At 44.3% G+C, this 18,178-nt stretch overlaps 2 protein-coding genes across 2 annotated transcripts; both read left to right on the top strand.

Moving 5' to 3' along the window:
* Window positions 1-1,874: 1,874 nt before the first annotated feature.
* LOC136789170 (zinc finger CCCH domain-containing protein 11A-like) lies at window positions 1,875-16,776 on the top strand. The gene is made up of 5 exons (XM_066989146.1): window positions 1,875-4,118; window positions 4,706-7,953; window positions 8,179-8,298; window positions 9,081-9,204; window positions 9,649-16,776. Exons 2-5 carry the CDS (start codon window positions 7,900-7,902, stop codon window positions 9,750-9,752), a joined length of 402 nt encoding a protein of 133 aa, XP_066845247.1. The 5' UTR covers window positions 1,875-4,118; window positions 4,706-7,899; the 3' UTR covers window positions 9,753-16,776.
* LOC136789168 (zinc finger CCCH domain-containing protein 11A-like) lies at window positions 9,765-15,700 on the top strand. The gene is made up of 9 exons (XM_066989145.1): window positions 9,765-9,852; window positions 10,375-10,494; window positions 11,003-11,083; window positions 12,347-12,409; window positions 12,668-12,763; window positions 12,974-13,039; window positions 13,553-13,768; window positions 15,049-15,218; window positions 15,635-15,700. The coding sequence occupies exons 1-9, from the start codon at window positions 9,765-9,767 to the stop codon at window positions 15,698-15,700; spliced, it is 966 nt and encodes a 321-aa protein (XP_066845246.1).
* Window positions 16,777-18,178: the final 1,402 nt, after the last annotated feature.

Raw genomic sequence — 18,178 nt, 5'->3', positions numbered from 1 at the left:
CAGGCCGGATCGTGTTAAAAGGGGACAGCATCACTCTTCTACAGAGCGTTTCTAAGTAGAATTTGCCATCCTTAGAACAAAGGTGGCTGCCGTGCTGCGGAGTGACTGAGTGCCAGGGGAACGCGGCCCGCTGGTAGATAGGAAGTTATTTGTAACTGGGGTTGCATGCTGAGGTCAAAAGTCATTCCTTTGTGGGAGCGAGTTGTTTGTAGCTTGAAACAATACGTGATGTATTTCACAAATAGCCATTTTTCACATTAACTGTAAATGTAAACCACAAATCTGCTTGTTTTCAGTCTCTTCCTTCTGTGAATGGAGGAGGAGAAATATAGAAGCGTGGGCTTTTCTTTTTGCTGTGGATCTGATAAGTTTCGATAACGCTATGTGCTTTCTTGACCATTACATCTGCATTACGTGGCCAGGGTGGACTCGTTCAGGGCACGGAAGCCCCACACAGTCCTTGAGCTAGCAGGGTGGTAAGGAGGGTGTTGGAGATTTTGCATGCAATTGCAGCCCTTTGTTGCTGCAGTGACAGGTTCCTCAGATTCTTTCTAAACAGGGTTTAACTTGTTGAGAATCTTTTTGGGAGTGCTTATTGTGGATCAGTCAGTAAAAGTATCTTAGTGGGCCCGTGAGGGATTCGGGGCTGTGGTGCAGTAACCCAGTGTTTACAAGTGTTACTGCTACGCATGCTTGTCCAATAACGTCTCCAGATCAGAGAGTGAGAGCGGGCAACTGGTTCGGATTAAATCTGTCACTTTTTGCTGCTTTGGACAGAGCCTGTAGATTAAACCCTTGTGCTGTTCAATAAGCTGGGGTATCAGATGTGTCGGTTGGGTTTTTATCATTTGATTTATTTTTTTTATCCGTTTGGAGATCTGTCTTTTCTGTTTAAGTTTCCCCAAGAGAGCTGAGTTCCTTGATGCATCGACCAAAGAGAAGTTCCCCGGCTGACTTGGGACAGCCAGTCCCCTCGTTTTTCTGATCACAAAAAAAAAAAAAAAAGAAAAAGAAAAAAATCGAAGAAGAAAAATTTTGACTGTAACTGTAACTCAGAAACTAAGATTACCTAAATGGAGAGAAATGAATTTTGATGCACAGGCTGTGCTAGAAATCTGTTAATCAGCATTCAGTTTTTCAGAACTTCAATTTGTGTATCATCATCATGAAAATTAATAAATTCAAGGTGGGAGATCCTTTCCTGAAAGGGAAGGACAGAAATACGAGTCTTGCTGTGGGGCCTACCCAGCGCAGTTCTGCCATTCCGAGAAGTAATACGTCAGGAGTGTCACAGCAGACGTTCCCAGGAAGAAACCTTTGAGGGGCAGCATGACACACTTGATTGGCTAAAGCAGCTTCAGCTGGACAGCCTGCTGCCGGGATGGGTAATTCTAAGTTGTGTTCAAGTTGCTGAGTTCCTTTCAGCATGTAGTAAAGATGTAACGTGCCGATGTCGTTTGGGAACAGGAGGCATTACGTGTCACCAGCAGTGGGCACGTAGGGAACAAAACAGTATCTTACGAGGTCCTCCACATCTGCCTTTCATTTTGTCCTTGGTTTGCCAGCTGGAGCTTTCAGGAGGTGAGGAAGGAGGCTGTCCCAGTGAATAGTTCAGGTGTTGCAGGGTATTTGTGATGCAGTGCTTGTAAAATTTACCTGCCCGCATCTCCTGTTACAGGCAGCCCCCCGCGGGCCCTGTGAGACGGGGAGCTGCTGCCTGGGGTTAGGCCCAAGGTGCCCTGTCAGGCCCAGGGCCGCCCTTCCCCTTGCCCTGCCCTTCCCTCCCGCTCCTCAGCCCTTGCTCAGGCCTTTTGGGCCGTCTGGCCGTCCATCTGGCCCTGTGTCCCTCCGTCCCTGCCGTCTTCCGAGGGAAGCAAAGAGTCCCTGGGCTGCCTTCAGGGGGGAGGTTCTGCTCAGGAAATTAAAGCTTCCCCCTTAACCCGCCTTGCGAGTTATTTTGAGTTCCAACCTTCTGCCTTCCTTTCGTAGCAGTGCCTCTGAGGGGTGCGCTGTAAGGTAGCCGTCATCTGGCGCGCTGCTCCTGCGTTTCCCAAAGGAACTGCCTTCGGGATCTGACTAACTCTGGATGCACGCGGTTGTCACCTTAATTTCTCCGTTAGTTTGCTGAAAACAACCCTCTTGGGTGACCTTTGTGTTTGTTTCTTCAAACTTGGATCGAGGAGGTCTCTGTTTCCTTATGCTGATGTTCACAATGAAAGTGCAGAAGGGATGCTTACTGTTGCCCGGGTCAGTCCTGTTGCCAGGATGGGAATGTTTAGCCTACCGGCCCTCTGGTGTTGTTAGGCTGCACTCGGAGTGTGAGCTCTGGGCCTTATTTGGAAAAGACTGCGTTATTTGAGTGTACAAACCCGAGATATTCTGCGGATAGGTGATTCTCAAACCACGTCAGAACCACCGCTGTGGCGTGTGCTGGAGTCGGACGCGCGTTTGACTGATCAGGCGGAGCAGGTGAATTGAATTTGTTGCTGGATGGCGAGGTGTTCTGGGGGAAGAGCTAGTCTAAGGAAAACTTCCTCTTACTGCCCCTTCCCATCTCAAATGGCCACTGTCTGGGGAAATTGCTTCTTTATGACATTAACTACAACGTTACAGTGAGGATGAGGAATCATCATTACTCCCATAGTTATTTGCTGCCAGGCCGCAGCGTTGATTTCAGAGATTTAAAAAAAAAAAAAAGGAAAAAGAAAGGAAGTATGTATTCTTTCACATACTCTCTTTTCCCTGAGAGTAAATGTTGTAGCTTCAGCAGTACCCTTCCTCTGGAAACGATTCCCAGTGCCTGCTCAGACACTGGGGAGGAAAATGACAGAGAGAACAATGGAGGAGAGCCACCCGATACAAAGAAAGGAAAAAAGGGGTTATGGATGAAGGGAAAGCAACTACATAAAAAATTGGTGCTATCTAAAAATTGGTTAAGGGTTTGGGACCTGCAGGTGCTGCCTACACGTGCGTGTGTTGCAGTCGTGCCTGTTGCCACTGCGCAAAATGGAGAGAGCTTCTTTGTTGAATGCAGCATGTTAAAGCATGCGCCATTGCCTGGAAGAAAAGCACGGCCTTCCCTCGTGTGGGACTTCTTCCCCATTGATCTGTGGTTTACCTGAAGGTTTACCATAACCTGCATAAGTTTCAAAAGCAAGCAAACAACCAACCAAAAAACAACACCAACATTAAAGAGTGGCAAGGCAGATGCTCATCTGGGGACTCTGACTCATCGGTGACATCACCAAGCAAAGCACTGTGAGCGCTTCGGGTCGGGGCTGCTGCGGCGAGCCTCGCAGCCGGGAGGGAGAGCGGGTACGGTTCGCCTCTGGCGGGTCTGTGTCAGCCCTCTGCCCTGGTGGCTTCGTTAGCAGTGAGAGTTTGACTGCTGTGTTCCCAGCTTTCGCTTCTGCACCGACCGTGTGGCAGAGCCCGCAAGCTGCTTCCTCAGCTGGAAGAGGAAGAGGAGTGACCTCAACTGTGCCGAGGTAAAGCAGAACTGTTGAAAAGATTTGTCAAAGATGCGGGTTGTACCAGCGCAGCTGCTGCAGCTGCAGCAGGTCCTGGAGCATTGGAGAAGATAGAGAGGGGTTTCTTCGTGAAAAGAACGCTGTGAAAGTGTTTTCACGCGGGAAATTAGGAGAAGCGCCTCTGTTGTTTGGATATCCTCTATTGACCTGGCACACGGGCATTACAGCATACCTGGCACACTCTTTGTATTGTTTGTTAAAGAAAAAAAAAAAAAAAAAAGTGTTTTAGGGCAGGCCAAAAACCTGCCTTGGCACTTCCACATCGCAGCAGTGCTTGCAGGCCGTGCATCCTGGATGCCAGGCCAGGATCTAAATCCGATGGTGCTGTTGGTAACGTGAAGTTCAGGAAGCACTTCTGGGTTTTTCTGCTCTTCCATGTGAATTTTTGCCCTGTGAAGGTGGTGTACTGAGCTCTTTTCTTACCAACAAATAGGTTTAAAAGCAGTTACAGCAAGGATGAGCTGTGCTAGCAGGAGGCTGTTCTGTGCTTCGACCATGGGAAGATGAATGGTTTACCTATGCACCGTTAAATATAGTTTGACACCTAGCACACAACACTTGCAGCCTGTGGGGTGCTTTAACAAGCAGGTGTTGTGGTTTAACCCGGCTGGCAGCTAAACACCACACAGCCGTTCGCTCACCCTCCCCCCTCCCTCTCTGGGATGGGGGAGAGAAACGGGAAAGTGAAGCCTGTGAGTTGAGATAAAGACAGTTTATTAAGACAGGAAAATAATAATAACAATAATAATAATAATAGTGATAATGGTAATAGTATTAACAATAATAATGTGTAAGAAAACAAGTGATGCACAATGCAATTGCTCACCACCCGCTGACCGATGCCCAGCCTATTCCCGAGCAGCCGGCCCCCCACCCCGGCCAGCCACCCCTATATATTGTTTAGCATGACGTCAGATGGTATGGAATACCCCTTTGGCCAGTTTGGGTCAGCTGTCCTGGGTCTGTCCCCTCCCAGCTCCTGCTGCACCCCCAGCCTGCTCGCTGGCAGGACAGAGCGAGAAGCCGAAAAGTCCTTGGCCTGGTGTAAACACTGCTCTGCAACAATTAAAACATCAGCATGTTATCAGCGCTCTTCTCATCCTAATCCAAAACATAGCACCCTACCAGCTACTATGAGCTACTTAACTCTGTCCTAACTGGAACCAGGACAGCAGGTAAATCAGCGGAGACTGTTTTGCAGCCAGGCTGATGCTGGGTGATTAAAAAGCAGGGTCACAACAAGGAGTTTATGCTGTTCTTTCTTGCTTGTCATCCGACTGTCCGCTTACACTGTTCTAAAAAAAAAAAAAACCACCAAAACGGGGTAAGCATCTTTAATACCTTTATTATAAATGGAAGGCACAAAACAGGCCAGCAACAGAGACTGTCCAAGAGGAAGACTTTGTGCTTTATAAACAAACAAGAAATTACCCTTAGGTAGGTGTGATAATCCTTCCCTAATGCATTTTTTGGAGTGCAAAAATATTTTGTTCCCTTCTTGCTCTTCTCTCCAGGACAAAGGCAGAATAGCCAACTGGAAAGTTAGACCAGGGAGGTCAGTTTGTTCCATACTGAGAAAGACAAGCCTGTAAAACAAACTAGGCAGGTTTTCTTTGGACTAGTTATCTTCCTTCAGCAAAGGCAAAGTTTATGACACTTGTTGGCATGTATTTCCAGACCCCCAGCTACCGTGACTGTAGTGCATCTGTAATTCTTTTGTACAAAAAGACTTCAAAATCTCGTAACGCAAAAACTTTACTAGCACCCTGGAGAAAAAAGAAATCTAAAAATCTTGCCAACTTCTATTACAGACCTGCTGAGTGCACCAGAGTTACTCATTTTTATTCAGGCTTTCAGGGGCTAGTTCAGTTGGTTTCTGTTCAGCACTTGGATCGCCATATTGGCAGATGTCAGTTAAAAAAAAAAAAAAAGCTTTGGAGATCTTTTTTAAAATGAGACTGCTTTTTATGGCATTTAGGGCTGTGAGGTATCCTTGGTTTTTGCTTTCTTCCCATTCCTTAGACCAGATCCATTCATACCCTGAACAGCGTTCTGGGTCTGTTCAGGAAAATGGAAGGCAACAAGCAAAATGATGAGCGCCTTGGGCATTCAAAAGAGCTCAGTCTGGAAAAGATTTCAAGTCCAACTTCCATGCTAAGGAGCACCAGTAATTTTTAGAAGTAGATGCAGAGGAATCTGCATGGCACTAAGCGTGTTTCTGAAGGTGCTAAAGGTCGGAAGTGACGATTCCTCTCAATACTAAAGAAGAGAAGGAAACCTTGCACTTAACTACTGTTTTTATTCCCTTTGTCAAGCAGTCAAAACCAACAACTAATACGAGAACCCAACTTTTCCCCTCTTTACTTTAGATTTGGGAAAATTCCCTGCCAAAATAATACTTCCTGGAAAATTCACTAGTGTTTGTGTGAGTAAAAGGTTCCAACCTTTTATTATTAATTTGTAAGAACTATTTCATCCGCTTTTGTCCAGAAGAGTCAGAAATAATTTGCACAGAAATGTGCAGCATTTTAATGAAAGGATTCAGAATCACTCTAATTTGAACTTTATCTGGTCTGGTTGCAGGTTTTATGACATTTAGTGTCTTAAAAAAAAATCAAAATATCTGACTTCACATCAGAAAAAAAAACCTGCTTGTGGCTAAATAAAATCTGTTGCAGCTCTGGTCATTGAAAAATCATTGGCTGTTAAATTGGACCTAAGTCATCTTTTCTAACCTTTCATGATCTTGCAGCAATGGATGATGATGGATATATGGATTAGGGAACAGCACGTGATGGCAAACCTGTGGTATTTGCTACAGCGCAGAAAGAAAACAAATTGCTTCCAAAAAATCAAACTAATTCAAAATTCTTGGTATCATGCAGCCATGCCACTGGCAAAGTGAGCATTGCCCTGCCTCTCAAAGCTTGCTGTATCCTTGATCTGCTGTCTTCCTGCTGTTAATTGATTGCAACTCTACGTGTCTGATCAGGGCTACGAGTTGTTCTCCATATGGATACCATACAACATATACTGTGCACGCTTGTGTGTATAGATATGTTTATCCTGTATGCATGTACATATGTATGCATATTTGTGTGCTGGCCCCCAGATCACTCATGGTATAAAGCATTGGCCTCGAAGGCATACTCATCAAAATATTTGGTAGATCCTCCATTTTTTTCTAGTTCCCTCAAAATGAGAGAGTTTTTACGCGCTCTCTGTGTCAAAAAGGCAAAACTTCTGATTTCCACTGTCGCTCTCGCTAACTTTCTATCACTCACTCCTCGTGTGTGTGTCTAAACACATATGTGTGTATGCGTATGCACATTTGTGTATTTCTATGCACTGGTGTGTTTTTTGCTGTACAGGTAATAAAGATGGGGAAAGGTTTTAGTGTTTTCTTAATAGGTGAAGAAATCTTGAAGACCAGAGATTGGAACATACTGAATTTTGAATTAAAAAAAAAAAAAAAAGTCAAATTGTCTGGCTGTGGAAGATGGATCCTCATTTTTGCAGCCACTTTGAATCACGAGTTCATCTCTAAAGGCACTGGGTTTTTTTGTTTTTGTTTTGTTTTGTGGGGTTTTTTTTTTTGTTTTTATTTTTTGAAGAGCTAACTAACCCTGGCTGTCTCCAGTCTGAGAGAGTGTTCAGATGGACTTGCTTCCTCCATTAGTTATAAGCTGTTTAAAAGCACATCCTATGTTTGAATTGTGGATGAGAGGCTCCCTTGGCAAAGTGAGGAGGCAAATTCTTCCTACCCCTTTATCATTAATTCACGGATTCAGTGTTGGTTCGGCCTCCAGGAGAAGTTAACTGGAAGTCTTTGAAGATCAATAACTTTGCTGAGGTTGTCCAGGTAGGTGAACTCGAAGACCCACAGTGACTGGAACATGCTATTTAATGCGTCATACTGCATTCTGTAGAAGTTACTCGTAGCCATAGTTGATCATTGCCTTGCATGTATGATCAGGTGGTTTTTGAAGAAGTGACTCCATTTTCAGGCTTCCAGGTGTGCTCCAAGGCATATTATTGAGGACGTGGAAGAGAACACTTGCTGACAAAGCTCCTGGCAGCTTTACAGAACTTTAGTTTAATATTGTGTTAGTTCCCGTAACAGCTGATTTCAAGGCATTGCTCTCCTCAAGAGACTAATTTGATGAACAGAAGAAAGCTGGAAAAATGCTTGTTACTCATTATTTTTCACTTGTTGGTACTTTGTTTAGGGTTACTTTTAAAAAGAAGATTTCACTGATCACAAGCCAGTGGAAGACTTTCAGCCCAAGCAAGGGTGAAGACAGCTCTCTCCAAGAGCAGAGGAAGTCCCTGTGGAGAGAACCCGAGCTTGTTATCAGAACTTGTCGGCATGTCTAAACAAGGAGACGATTGCTACTTCTATTTCTATTCTACCTGTACCAAGGTATGGCTGGGTTTCTTTTGCTTTGCTTTGCTTTGTTTTTTTGTTGGTTTTTTTTTTTTTTCATTTTTTTCAGGAAGGGGTAGAGTAGGAGGAGGAGGCACACTGGTCTTTGGTTAACGTGATAACCAGATAGATTCTGAATTCAATCGTAGCAACCTGAGGCAGTAGCATGGACGTTTTTGAGGCTGTACTATATTTTCCTTGTTGGTTTCCTTTTGGTTACAGGGAGACAACTGTTCCTTCCGCCACTGCGAAGCTGCTCTGGGGAACGAGACAGTCTGCACGCTGTGGCAGGAGGGTCGTTGTTTCAGGAATGTCTGCCGATTCAGACACATGGAAATTGACGTGAGTGCCTAAAGATGTGTTCTCAAAATAAATCAACAAAAGCATTTTTCAGTGCTGTAGGTGTGCTGATTGTGCTTTTGCAGGATAGAGTCATTTGCTTTGGAATTACACTGGTTTCTGTTAGCAGGGGAGGGGGTGGGAGGAAGGAGAGGGAAATAAAATCAATGCCTTAGGTATGTCTTAGCAAGATTTTCTTTTATTAGACGCCGACAGTATTGTCTCAACAGATGCAGAATAACCGCTAACTAGACTGCTAAAACCTGCTGGAGCAGGGGGGTAATAAACAGGCTGTACTAGCCTCCTGAGAGCAGGCTTGATAATGATCTATCAGGTCTCTTGTGTCCCGGAGTCCTTCAGATAATGCTGTTCTAGCTGCCTGGGCTAGGAAGCAGTGGGGAAAGTTAAAGGTGCAGAAGAACGAAGTCTCCAAGAAGTAGTTCTGGATAGAGTTAACGTAGGCAATTTAAGATGTTCTTTTTCCCTCTGAATAATCCTAGTATAATCCTAGGTGTATTAGTTTAACCCACCCTAAACTGATGTCTGAGAGTGCCTGTCTTCTCAAACTGAATGATGACAGGGCTAAACGTGCATAGTGGTTACAGCTTCTGCAAACTTTGTGAATATGCCCGGAAATACTATACTTCCGTGATAAACTGACCTTTGGAATGATGTTTCAGCACTGTATTGTGACAGCCCTATCGCTGTCGTGACCTGGAACTGTGCATCTCTTTGCAAACCTTAGGTGCATGTTATCACGAGCTTGTCTTTCTTTCTGTCTTCAGAAAAAGCGTGGTGAGATTCCCTGCTACTGGGAGAAGCAGCCAGTAGGCTGTCAGAAAGCCAACTGTGCTTTTCATCATGCAAAGGGACGTTACATCGATGGAGTCTTCTTACCACCAAGCAAGAGTGAGTTTAGGTCCTTTTTCTTTAAGTATTGAAGAATTAATTTTGCATATTACTTAGTGGGTGCCAATAGTGTAGGAGACGTCAGGTAACCGTCCATTTGTGAGTGCAGGAAAAGGTCTGCAGTCCTAGGTGGTCAGCTAAACCGAGTGTACTGCTGCTGTACTGCTGGTATTTGTTTTCTGCTTTCATGCTCAGCTTCTCTCTGCTTTGTGTGATATTTGCCTTGCAGTTTGCTTTCTGTTGTTTCGTCCTCTGCTGGGTGGTAGGGAGATGTGTTGTTGTTTGAAGGCAAGTCATTGTTCACGGTGTAAACAGTGGCAGGATGGGCAAAAGGAGATGCTGAATTCATTGTCTGTGCAGGTTATCTGCCTTAGCTACCATCTTCGTGCATTGTGGTCAAAGTTTTAAACTGCCATATTACTGATGATCCTCCTCTTCCTCTAGCTACACTGCCAAGTCCGCCTGAGTCCGCGGACGATGATTTGAAAGTGGCTCAGATGTCACTGCAGCAAAACAAACTTTCTGTCCAGTCCAATCCCTCTCCATAGCTAAGGCGGGTGATGAAAGTGGAAAACTTGGAAAATGTCCCAAGCCCTACACACCCTCCAGTTGTAATCAATGCTGCAGATGATGATGAAGATGATGATGGTGAGCATGGTTTGGTTCTTGGAAGGAATTTGTGCTGTAAATGATTGTGTAAGTCTTTGGTTCTTGGAAGGAATTTGTGCTGTAAATCAATGTATAAATCACAGATGACCTGAGGTCTGACTAGCGATAGGGCAGGCAGTCTGGTCAGGTCACTGGTGGCTTTGTCTGGCAGTCAGTGGACAGAACCTGAAATGTTGGAGGAAAGCTTAGAACCACTCTTGGCTTTAGTTGGTCTGTTGTGTAAAGCTCTATGTGAAACTAGGAAGGAAATTCCTTTTTTTTTGTCTGAAGAGTAATATGTTGTGTAGTAGTTAAAGCTGCAGAGAGAATCTAGAGTCCTAGATGTTTTGTCCTAGGGTAGTCTACTTACGAGTTCATCAGGTCAGTGTAGCTGTATTAAAAAAAAAAAAAAAAAAAAAAAAAGCTTTTTTATAGGAACCATGGACTGAAGTGTCATTGCATGAGCTACATAATCACGAACAATCTGGCCTATGCATAACTGAATAGATTTTTCCCCTTCAGACCAGCTTTCTGCGGAAGGAGAAGAAACTAAAACTCCCGTCCAGCAACCAGCTGAGGAAGGCCAAAATGGATTACGGATGATTTCCACTCGGAAAGCCAGTGCTACTACTGCTAAACAAGGTATTCCAGCACCTGTAGTAGGATAAATCGGAAGGAGAACTTGACAATTAACTCAAAAGCAATGTGGCGTAAAAACACAACAGAATGTAGGGGTGCTGAATGGACTCGGTTATTTCCATGATCTCATTTCTCCCTGATACCATCATGTGCCCATTGGGTCAGAAAGTTGAACTCCTTTTCTTTCCTTTTGGAGAACAAAACAGGGTCACAGCATGGAGTTTAAATGGCTGCACGTGCAGCCTGGCAACCACTGTTGAAAGCCATATCTAACGATAGAGGGATCTAATATCACGTAAATGGATTAAAATTAAAACTACAGTTTTTACCCTGAAGGGTGAAAGGAGGGGCAAAATGCCATTGATTCTATGGTTGTTTCACTTGTGAGGAGTGTTGACAGGGTTTATTCTAAATACTTCTGAAAGTTCCTGAGCACTAAGAAGCCTGAGGATCTGTGGTCCTCAGTGAGTGCCTCTAAGCCTTAGTCTCATTAACTGTTTTCTGTTTTCAGAGGACGGTCTGAATTTTGGAATAAAAACACTTGAAGAAATCAAATTGCAGAAAATGAAGGAAAAAACTAAGAGACACGGTGGTGAGTTAATATTCCCTACTTTCTTACCCTCTTCACCTTCATCCTGTGTGATGATTTTTCTTTCAAAAAAAAATTCTTCCAGTAATACCGGGTAGCTGGCTATGCTTTGGTGAATCCAACTATTTGCCAAAGAAGTGAAATTTGATTGGCTTCAGAATGGCAGGTGATGGTGGCTGGGAGCTGCTTGAGGGATAGACTTCCATGTTTAGCTGGGGGCATCGAGCAACCTGATTCTCAGCCAGCTGGTATTCTAGATGGGAATTCCAAGGGCAACCAGAGGCAAATTAGTCACCTCTCTTATTTGCATGCTCTGGTCACTGTATGTTTGACAGTAATGAATAATTACAGTTTTTTGTTCTTCGTGATAGTTTTTTCTGTTTGGTAAACTTCCTTATGTTTTGCTTGCTCTGAGCAGAAGGTCCTTCAAGATCTTCTCTTCCTCCCGTCGATTCTATGATTTTTCCTGCTCCGGAAAAGGAAAATGTCCGGACAGTGGTGAGAACTGTGACACTGTCTACAGAGGAAGGTAATAATTAATGCTTTTGTTTTGATTTCATTACTCCTAAACTGGAAGGTTAAGCAAGAAGGAAGGCAATTCACCCCTGTTAGCCTCCTGGTGCTGCCGCCTTCTGTTCAAAACATGCTTTTATGCTGAAAGTCCCTGGTTGTACTGGAAAGCTTTGGTGCTCAGGTTAAGTGCAGTAGCAGGAGAAAGAAAAAAATGTGTCAGTATGCAAATAGGGGGATAACTGAAAAACAGGAGAGTAACGAGAAGAAAGAGCTCTAGAGGACAGTGCTATGTAAGAAGCAATTTCTGAAGCTTTAAAGAGGCTGACAGTGGCACGTGTGGACAGTAGTGCGATAGGAGTCTGTGTATAAATTATATTGTTTAGAGTTGTGCAAATTCCTTTGAAAGGGAAAGAAGTGAAGAAGTACTTTTACTCATAGACATTCACCTTAGAAAGGAATATTTCTCAGCATTTGTACCTAATAATATTCTGCTTGCTTATGCAGCTCTGTTCTGCACAAAGTATAGCTGTCAAGCAGACTCAGATTCATTCTCGACTACATTCAGCTGGAATTTGAGGCAAACACTGAGACTATGGATACTTTTTCTAAGTTAATTATAGTTGTAATATGAGTTTGTGTGGTTTAGCTGTCAAAACAGTGTCTTGCTGGGTTTTTTTGGACATGGGCTAACAGTATACTATTTCTATTGGCTACTGGTCTCTATGAAATAGAAAAATTTTACTTTTGTTTTAGGGGAGGAACCTGTGGTTCGACTAGATCTTGCTGAGAAACAAGGAAAACGGAAAGCCTCCGTGGGTAAGAACTTTTTATGAGCTGTTATTTAGGTGCCGCCTTCTCTATATGACTGCATCGAAGAGTATTTTTGACGTGTGAGAGGAAAATGCGTTGCAGTGGAGATCTGTGTTGACTGCAGAAATGGCAAAAAAACCATTTAGCAGCTGAAAGGCAATTTTATGAAAATATGCTTGAAAAATAGAAGCTTGTGGTTGACTGTTCTCAAATCTTCCTGCAAAGAAATGTTCTTAAAATATTCCTTGTTTTCTCTGTCTGAAGCTGATGTAAGCGCCCTTCCCGTGAAGCGCAGCCTTGCTGAAAGGCTGGGGAAGAAGGTGGAGGTTCCGGGAAATGCTGACAAAGCACCAAAGAGAGGTACAGCTACTAAACAGGCATCTGGATGTGATTCACGGGTTTTGTATTTAGGCTCTCTGTTTGTCCTTTTCCTGCGATGTTTCTTTTTGCATGTTGGCTGAGGTCTTAATCACCGGGATTCAAAGTTACCTTTCCTGCCTTGTTTTCGAATGTGAACACAAAGTTGACGTTTATGCAGCCTCCCTAATTTGGTCTTTTTCTGTTTTGCAGTTCAAGTTCCCAAGTCTGTGAAGGAGAGACTAGGATTACCTTCTCAACGGACTAGTACTGCGAAAGGTAACAACTGGCTATTAAATATACTTTCTCCTTCTTCCTTTCCGTGAACTTAGACCGTTTTCATACAGCCCTAAAAAGGAATTCAAATGAAAACAAAGAACTGGTTCCTCTTGCTCGAGTGCTGAAGCTCTTCTGACAGCCACTATCAGAAATCTGCCTCTAGGTGTGTGTTTATTTTCCGCTTGTGCCTTGTCAAGGTTTTAAGCTGCTTCTGTGAACCATCATATACAATTAGAATAGAGCCACTGCCGGGAGCAGGAATTTGAAATGCAGTCTGAAAAAGTAATCAAGTAAACTAGCATTTCTGTGTAGCAACTCTCTCTGGATAGGGCTGGTCTTCAAAATACAACAAGTGGCTCAGAGGAGGAGGAGAATGTTAGGCTATTGTCCTAAGATGGGTTATTGGGAACGCTCAGGCTTAGTTTTCCTTAGTACTGTGACAAATTTTGGAGACTTAAACTATTGTTGGACTCTCTTTAAATGCTGGTGCTTCTCATTTCTTGATGATGACAGGGAAGGCTGCTAAGCCAAAGGGAGAGATCCATGTGAAAACACTGGAGGAAATCCATCGTGAGAGAGCTCTTCGAGAAAGTCAAGCCAAAGCCCAGGCTGAATGGCATGGTAAAACCAAAGATCCCAGCGCAGGGGCAAAAATTGAGGGTGAGCCCAAGAAGCAGAGTGTGCTCACTCTTTCCGGGCCCAGCAAAGTGCAGTCGAAGGAGCCGGCAGGTAAAGCCAAGCCAGAAGGAGAAGTGCGTGTTAAAACCCTGGAAGAAATAAAGCGCGAGAAAGCTCTGCGGATGCAGCAGAGTGGAGGAAATGTGCCAGCTCCCCCAGCACAACCTGGACCTGCCCCAGCCGGGCAGAAATCGTTATGGAACACAAAGCTATCAGGTAATAAGATGCTTTAATACCTGCCCCGGTGAGGTGCTTCCCATATTGAGCAAGTTCCATTTGCTCAGGATCTGCTTTGCTTTTTCCTTCAATGCGGAGGATAAAAGAGTTTAAGGCTACAAAGTTCAAAGGCAAAGAAGGGCCAGAACGTGCAACCATGTCTGTTTTCGTTAATTACGTGATGGTATTCTGTATTTCCCACTAGAAAATTAACACATTGAGGGGCTTTTTAGTCTAATTTTGGTATTCTGTTTTTTTCTGCCATCTGTTTATGGTATGAAGTCCTCCCTGTGTTGAGTTCAAGTTCACCTTCCTCTTTGGCATGTGTTGCTTAGCTTGACACGTGTATGTGTTTGTAAAGCATGCATCAGCATCTTAATGTGGGGGGCCAGTTTCTGTCAAAAATGACAGAGGATCAAAGGCCTCGTTGTTAACATTATATCAACTTTGTAAAATGAGATTGTGTGAGGGAGATAAGGAGGGCTTAAAGGCTGCATGCACTGCACATTGTAGCCTTTCTCTCTGTCTCACGGGACACGAGGAAATAAACACACAAAGAAAACAAGTACCCAGCTTTCTTTCGTTTCTTCTCCTGCCAGCCAGACGTTAGGTCAGGAATGGGAGACTAGAATATGACTCTACAAATTTGGATTTTGTAGAACAACTTAATAAATTTTGTGGGACATCACTGCAGGGGAGAGGAAGCTGGTACAACAGTTGCATACACTCTCTTGTCTTACTATACCTGCTGCTTTTCCTTTCCTAGAGGGAGCAAGACTTTGAATACAAAAGCTGTCAACATTTGTGAATCTTACTAGACTTCATACAACGTCTTAGAGTATTGCTTGCACTTGGGATCGCTCTGTGTCTGAGTTTCCCTCGTCCTGGATTATGATTTACTGTAGCCATTCACTTTCTTTGTTCCTTTGTATGGATTGTTGGTAGACGGAGTTTACTATGTGGAAGATATTGCTGAGAATCCAGGCAATGGCAGTGTAATTCTGCTGGCCAAATACAGTTAACTGTGTAGAAGGGCCGTGGAAATGAGGAAGAGAACGTGGATTTTTCATGAGGCAGAGCAAGACTGTATCAGTTCTCTCTTCCTTTTACTCTAGCCAACTTTAACATGTTTGCGAAGCCTTGGGATGGGAAAGTCGCTTCCCCCAAGAAGAAGGCACTGAAACGTAAGGCACCTGGCAGTTTTCCCTCTGCTGTAGCAGCTGTGAAACCACGGACTGCCTCCGACGCTGACACAATGGGACCTCCAGCCAAAAAAGCAGCTATGGTAAGGACAGGGGCTAATGCAGAAATGGATCCCTTGTAAAATTTATACCCTCCTCTAGGAGAAAAGATGGAAAACTCAAATGTTCTACAGGCCTTCTGTTTCCTTTTAAATCCAGTAGCTGCCTACAGAATTCTTGTAGTACCCTTCCATATTTATTAGATTAATGGCACTATTTACTTAGTCCTCTGTGATTCTGTGATTTCTCTGGTGTGGAGGATTTTGTCCATTAATGCTGTGTTCTTAAAAGACACAAGATCATTAGTAACCTCCAAGTGAATATTAACTTTCTTCAGGAGCACCTTGGTTTTGTATTTTGGCTAAGGCTCCGCAATGCCAGAGGAGAAGCAGCATGGAGGAAAAAGCTAGTAAGGAATCTTTTACCCATGAGTCCTAAACACTGTTTTGCTGCTTTCTAGGCTGTTCCAGCCACGCTGGAGCACGTCCCAGCCACCAGACTTGAAGAAAATCCCCAAAACAGGTGATGACCACAACTTGTTCTTTTTCTCAATCGGTGTATATCCCCAGTGAAACATAAGTTCTGTCACAGGTGGGGAAAAAAGGAGGGTTCTGAGATAATTAAAGCCCAAATCCATCAGAGGATAAGTCACTTATTTATCTTATAAGATAAATAAGTCACGTGAAATGACTTTCTAGCAGCTAGCAGGAATGCTTAATTAGACTTACTTTCTTTAAATGCTGCAAGTCGGTACAGCTTTCCAGTGACTTCTTGCTCTGTCTGAATACCTAAATGAGGATGAGGTGAAGTTCTTCTACTTCCTCGTGAGGTGATAAATGATGAGTAGTGTCCTCTGCCTTTTGGTCCTCAAGAATGCCACCCGAACAAACATACAAGGTGACAAGAGTGCAGGGAGAGCAGAGGGAAGTGATGGCTGCAGATCAGCTTCCTGTAGTGGGGAGCAAACTCTGCTGAGTGTGCCGTGGGAAAAATGACTAACTTAGTAAACAGATATTTGCAGATGGAGACTTCTTAACATTTTTACAGGAAAATTAAGCAAGGTGGCAAAGTGCCTCTTGCTACAAAAATTGAACCATCTCTGCTAGACTCCGGGTGCTCTGGCTTCACAGAGAAACCCCCAAACTGAAAAATGTACCTGCTAATATATTGGGCTCTAAATGTAGCCCTGGATTAATTGAATAACAATCCCTGGGTAAGATTGAAGTGCAGGAGGGGTTGGCTACGGTTTTAAGAGCCGGTTTGCAGAAAAGGGATTTCCCGTTAAGAAATGGCATATACTGATTGTTCTCTTCCTTGCTCTGCCAAGACCTGAAGCACATCTTGGAAGCCAGGCAGAATCCGTGGAGCCAATGGAGTTCTCAAGCTCGACTTCAGCTTCTTCCCAGCTAGAAGAAGCAAGGACACGCCGGCTGAGTTCCACAGGCAACACGCCCGTATCTGTAGACGAGGATTTAGAGATGCTACTTTGGGAACTCTCAGACGGCATACTGGAAGCCGAGCTCGACTTGGACCCAGGGAAGGATGAGGATGACCTCCTCCTTGAGCTTTCCAAGATGATTGATGATTGAACTGCATAGTCCTATGGTATATTAAAAAAAAAAAAAAAAAAAAAAAAAAAAAGAAAACAACTCTTCTTCTTGTTGGATACCCTGAGGTGATCCTTTTTCTAACTGAGGCTTTGCAATGAGACTTAAAGCACAGTTGGAACTGGTAGAAATTGGCAGGATCTGCACTCAGTTGTCCTAAGTTTTCCTGCTGGTCAGAGTTAAGGTCTTGTGCATGGTTCCGTAACTATAGGTGGCTACCTTTGATATCAAGAGGACAAAGCACTTGTTTCTTTTGGCACAGAAAGATGTCCATCGGCACGCTGTGGTGGCTGTGAATTGACATAGTGATGGAGCGATGCTCTGAAGGCTTAAACGGAAAGCTTCTTCCTTCCGCCCCCTCTTGGCACAGCTCGATGTTGGGCACATTGTGAAGCCTGGGTGTTCTGATTTCTCGGACAGTTGATACCCAAATCCCGGAGTTACTATGTCAACTCTTGACTTTTATTTGTGTATGCCATTGTTTTGACTGTAATCTTTTCAGATGATGAAGCTGTAGGGGCGGGAGGGAGCAAAATAATTATTCTAGCGTTGTGGACCAAACATGCTGCCAGGAGTGGTGGTGGTGGGGTCAGCCCACCCGGCCTTACTTTCAATTATCAGGGATGATAAAATGGTGTGAAAAGCAGCAGCTCTGCGATACGGCTACGCTACCCCCACTCCCTTCTCTTGTGCTGTACCAAAGTTCCCCCAAGCTTTGGTTGGTGCTTTTTGCTGGTGACAGTAGGACTCCAGGGCGAGTAGTCGGGACTCTCCTGCAGTAACTGGGTCAATTAAGGGTTGGTTTAAGTGCCTCCTGGTTTTTAAAATTGCTCCCCTGAGCTGCTGGCTCTGCTGCCTGCTACAGCAAATGTTCGGGTGCCATCAGCGTCGCACTTGGGCGTGGGCACTGACCCTGCGGAGGAGAGCTGAGACTCGCGTGTATTGTGTACCCTGCCACCAGTGATCGTTTTCCCCTAGCAGATCTATTTTGAATCATTTCCCTAAATTTTAGAGGAACTTTAGGCTCTTTGTGCTATGATTTGTGAAGCTGTAGGGGCCCTCAGGCATTTGCTGCTGGCAGAGGAAAACCGCTTGTCGAATTTGTTGTAAATACTTTCTGTTTGGACAACAACGCCTGTGTGTGTGTGTGTGTGTGTGTGTGTGTGTGTGTGTGTGCACGCGTGCGTGCTTTGACGACCCCCTGCGACGCCCCAGCTCCGCGAGGGAAGCTTTGAAGCGGCTCTGGGAAAACCTCTGCGGAAGAAACCGCTGCTAGTGACTTGCGGAAAAGGGACTCCACAATCAGTGAGATTGTAAAGTAGGTATGTTTATTCAGCGCTGGGCAGCACGGGAGGTCGTGGGCATGAAGATTGATGACTCTTCCTCGTCACCGCTAG

This window comes from Anser cygnoides, unplaced genomic scaffold (genome assembly GCF_040182565.1).
Source record: "Anser cygnoides isolate HZ-2024a breed goose unplaced genomic scaffold, Taihu_goose_T2T_genome scaffold_41_1, whole genome shotgun sequence".
NCBI lineage: Eukaryota > Metazoa > Chordata > Aves > Anseriformes > Anatidae > Anser > Anser cygnoides.
The sequence above is the reverse complement of the archived record's forward strand: the minus strand, read 5'-3'. Positions and strand labels throughout refer to the sequence as shown.

Bases quoted from the DNA above. Each gene is read 5' to 3' on its own strand.
- LOC136789170 (XM_066989146.1), top strand. From the start codon at position 7,900: ATGTCTAAACAAGGAGACGATTGCTACTTCTATTTCTATTCTACCTGT. The intron at 7,954-8,178 runs GTATGGCTGGGT...TTTTGGTTACAG, and splicing joins TCTATTCTACCTGTACCAAG to GGAGACAACTGTTCCTTCCG. The intron at 8,299-9,080 runs GTGAGTGCCTAA...TTCTGTCTTCAG, and splicing joins TCAGACACATGGAAATTGAC to AAAAAGCGTGGTGAGATTCC.
- LOC136789168 (XM_066989145.1), top strand. From the start codon at position 9,765: ATGAAAGTGGAAAACTTGGAAAATGTCCCAAGCCCTACACACCCTCCA. The intron at 12,764-12,973 runs GTACAGCTACTA...TCTGTTTTGCAG, and splicing joins TGACAAAGCACCAAAGAGAG to TTCAAGTTCCCAAGTCTGTG. The intron at 13,040-13,552 runs GTAACAACTGGC...TGATGATGACAG, and splicing joins ACGGACTAGTACTGCGAAAG to GGAAGGCTGCTAAGCCAAAG.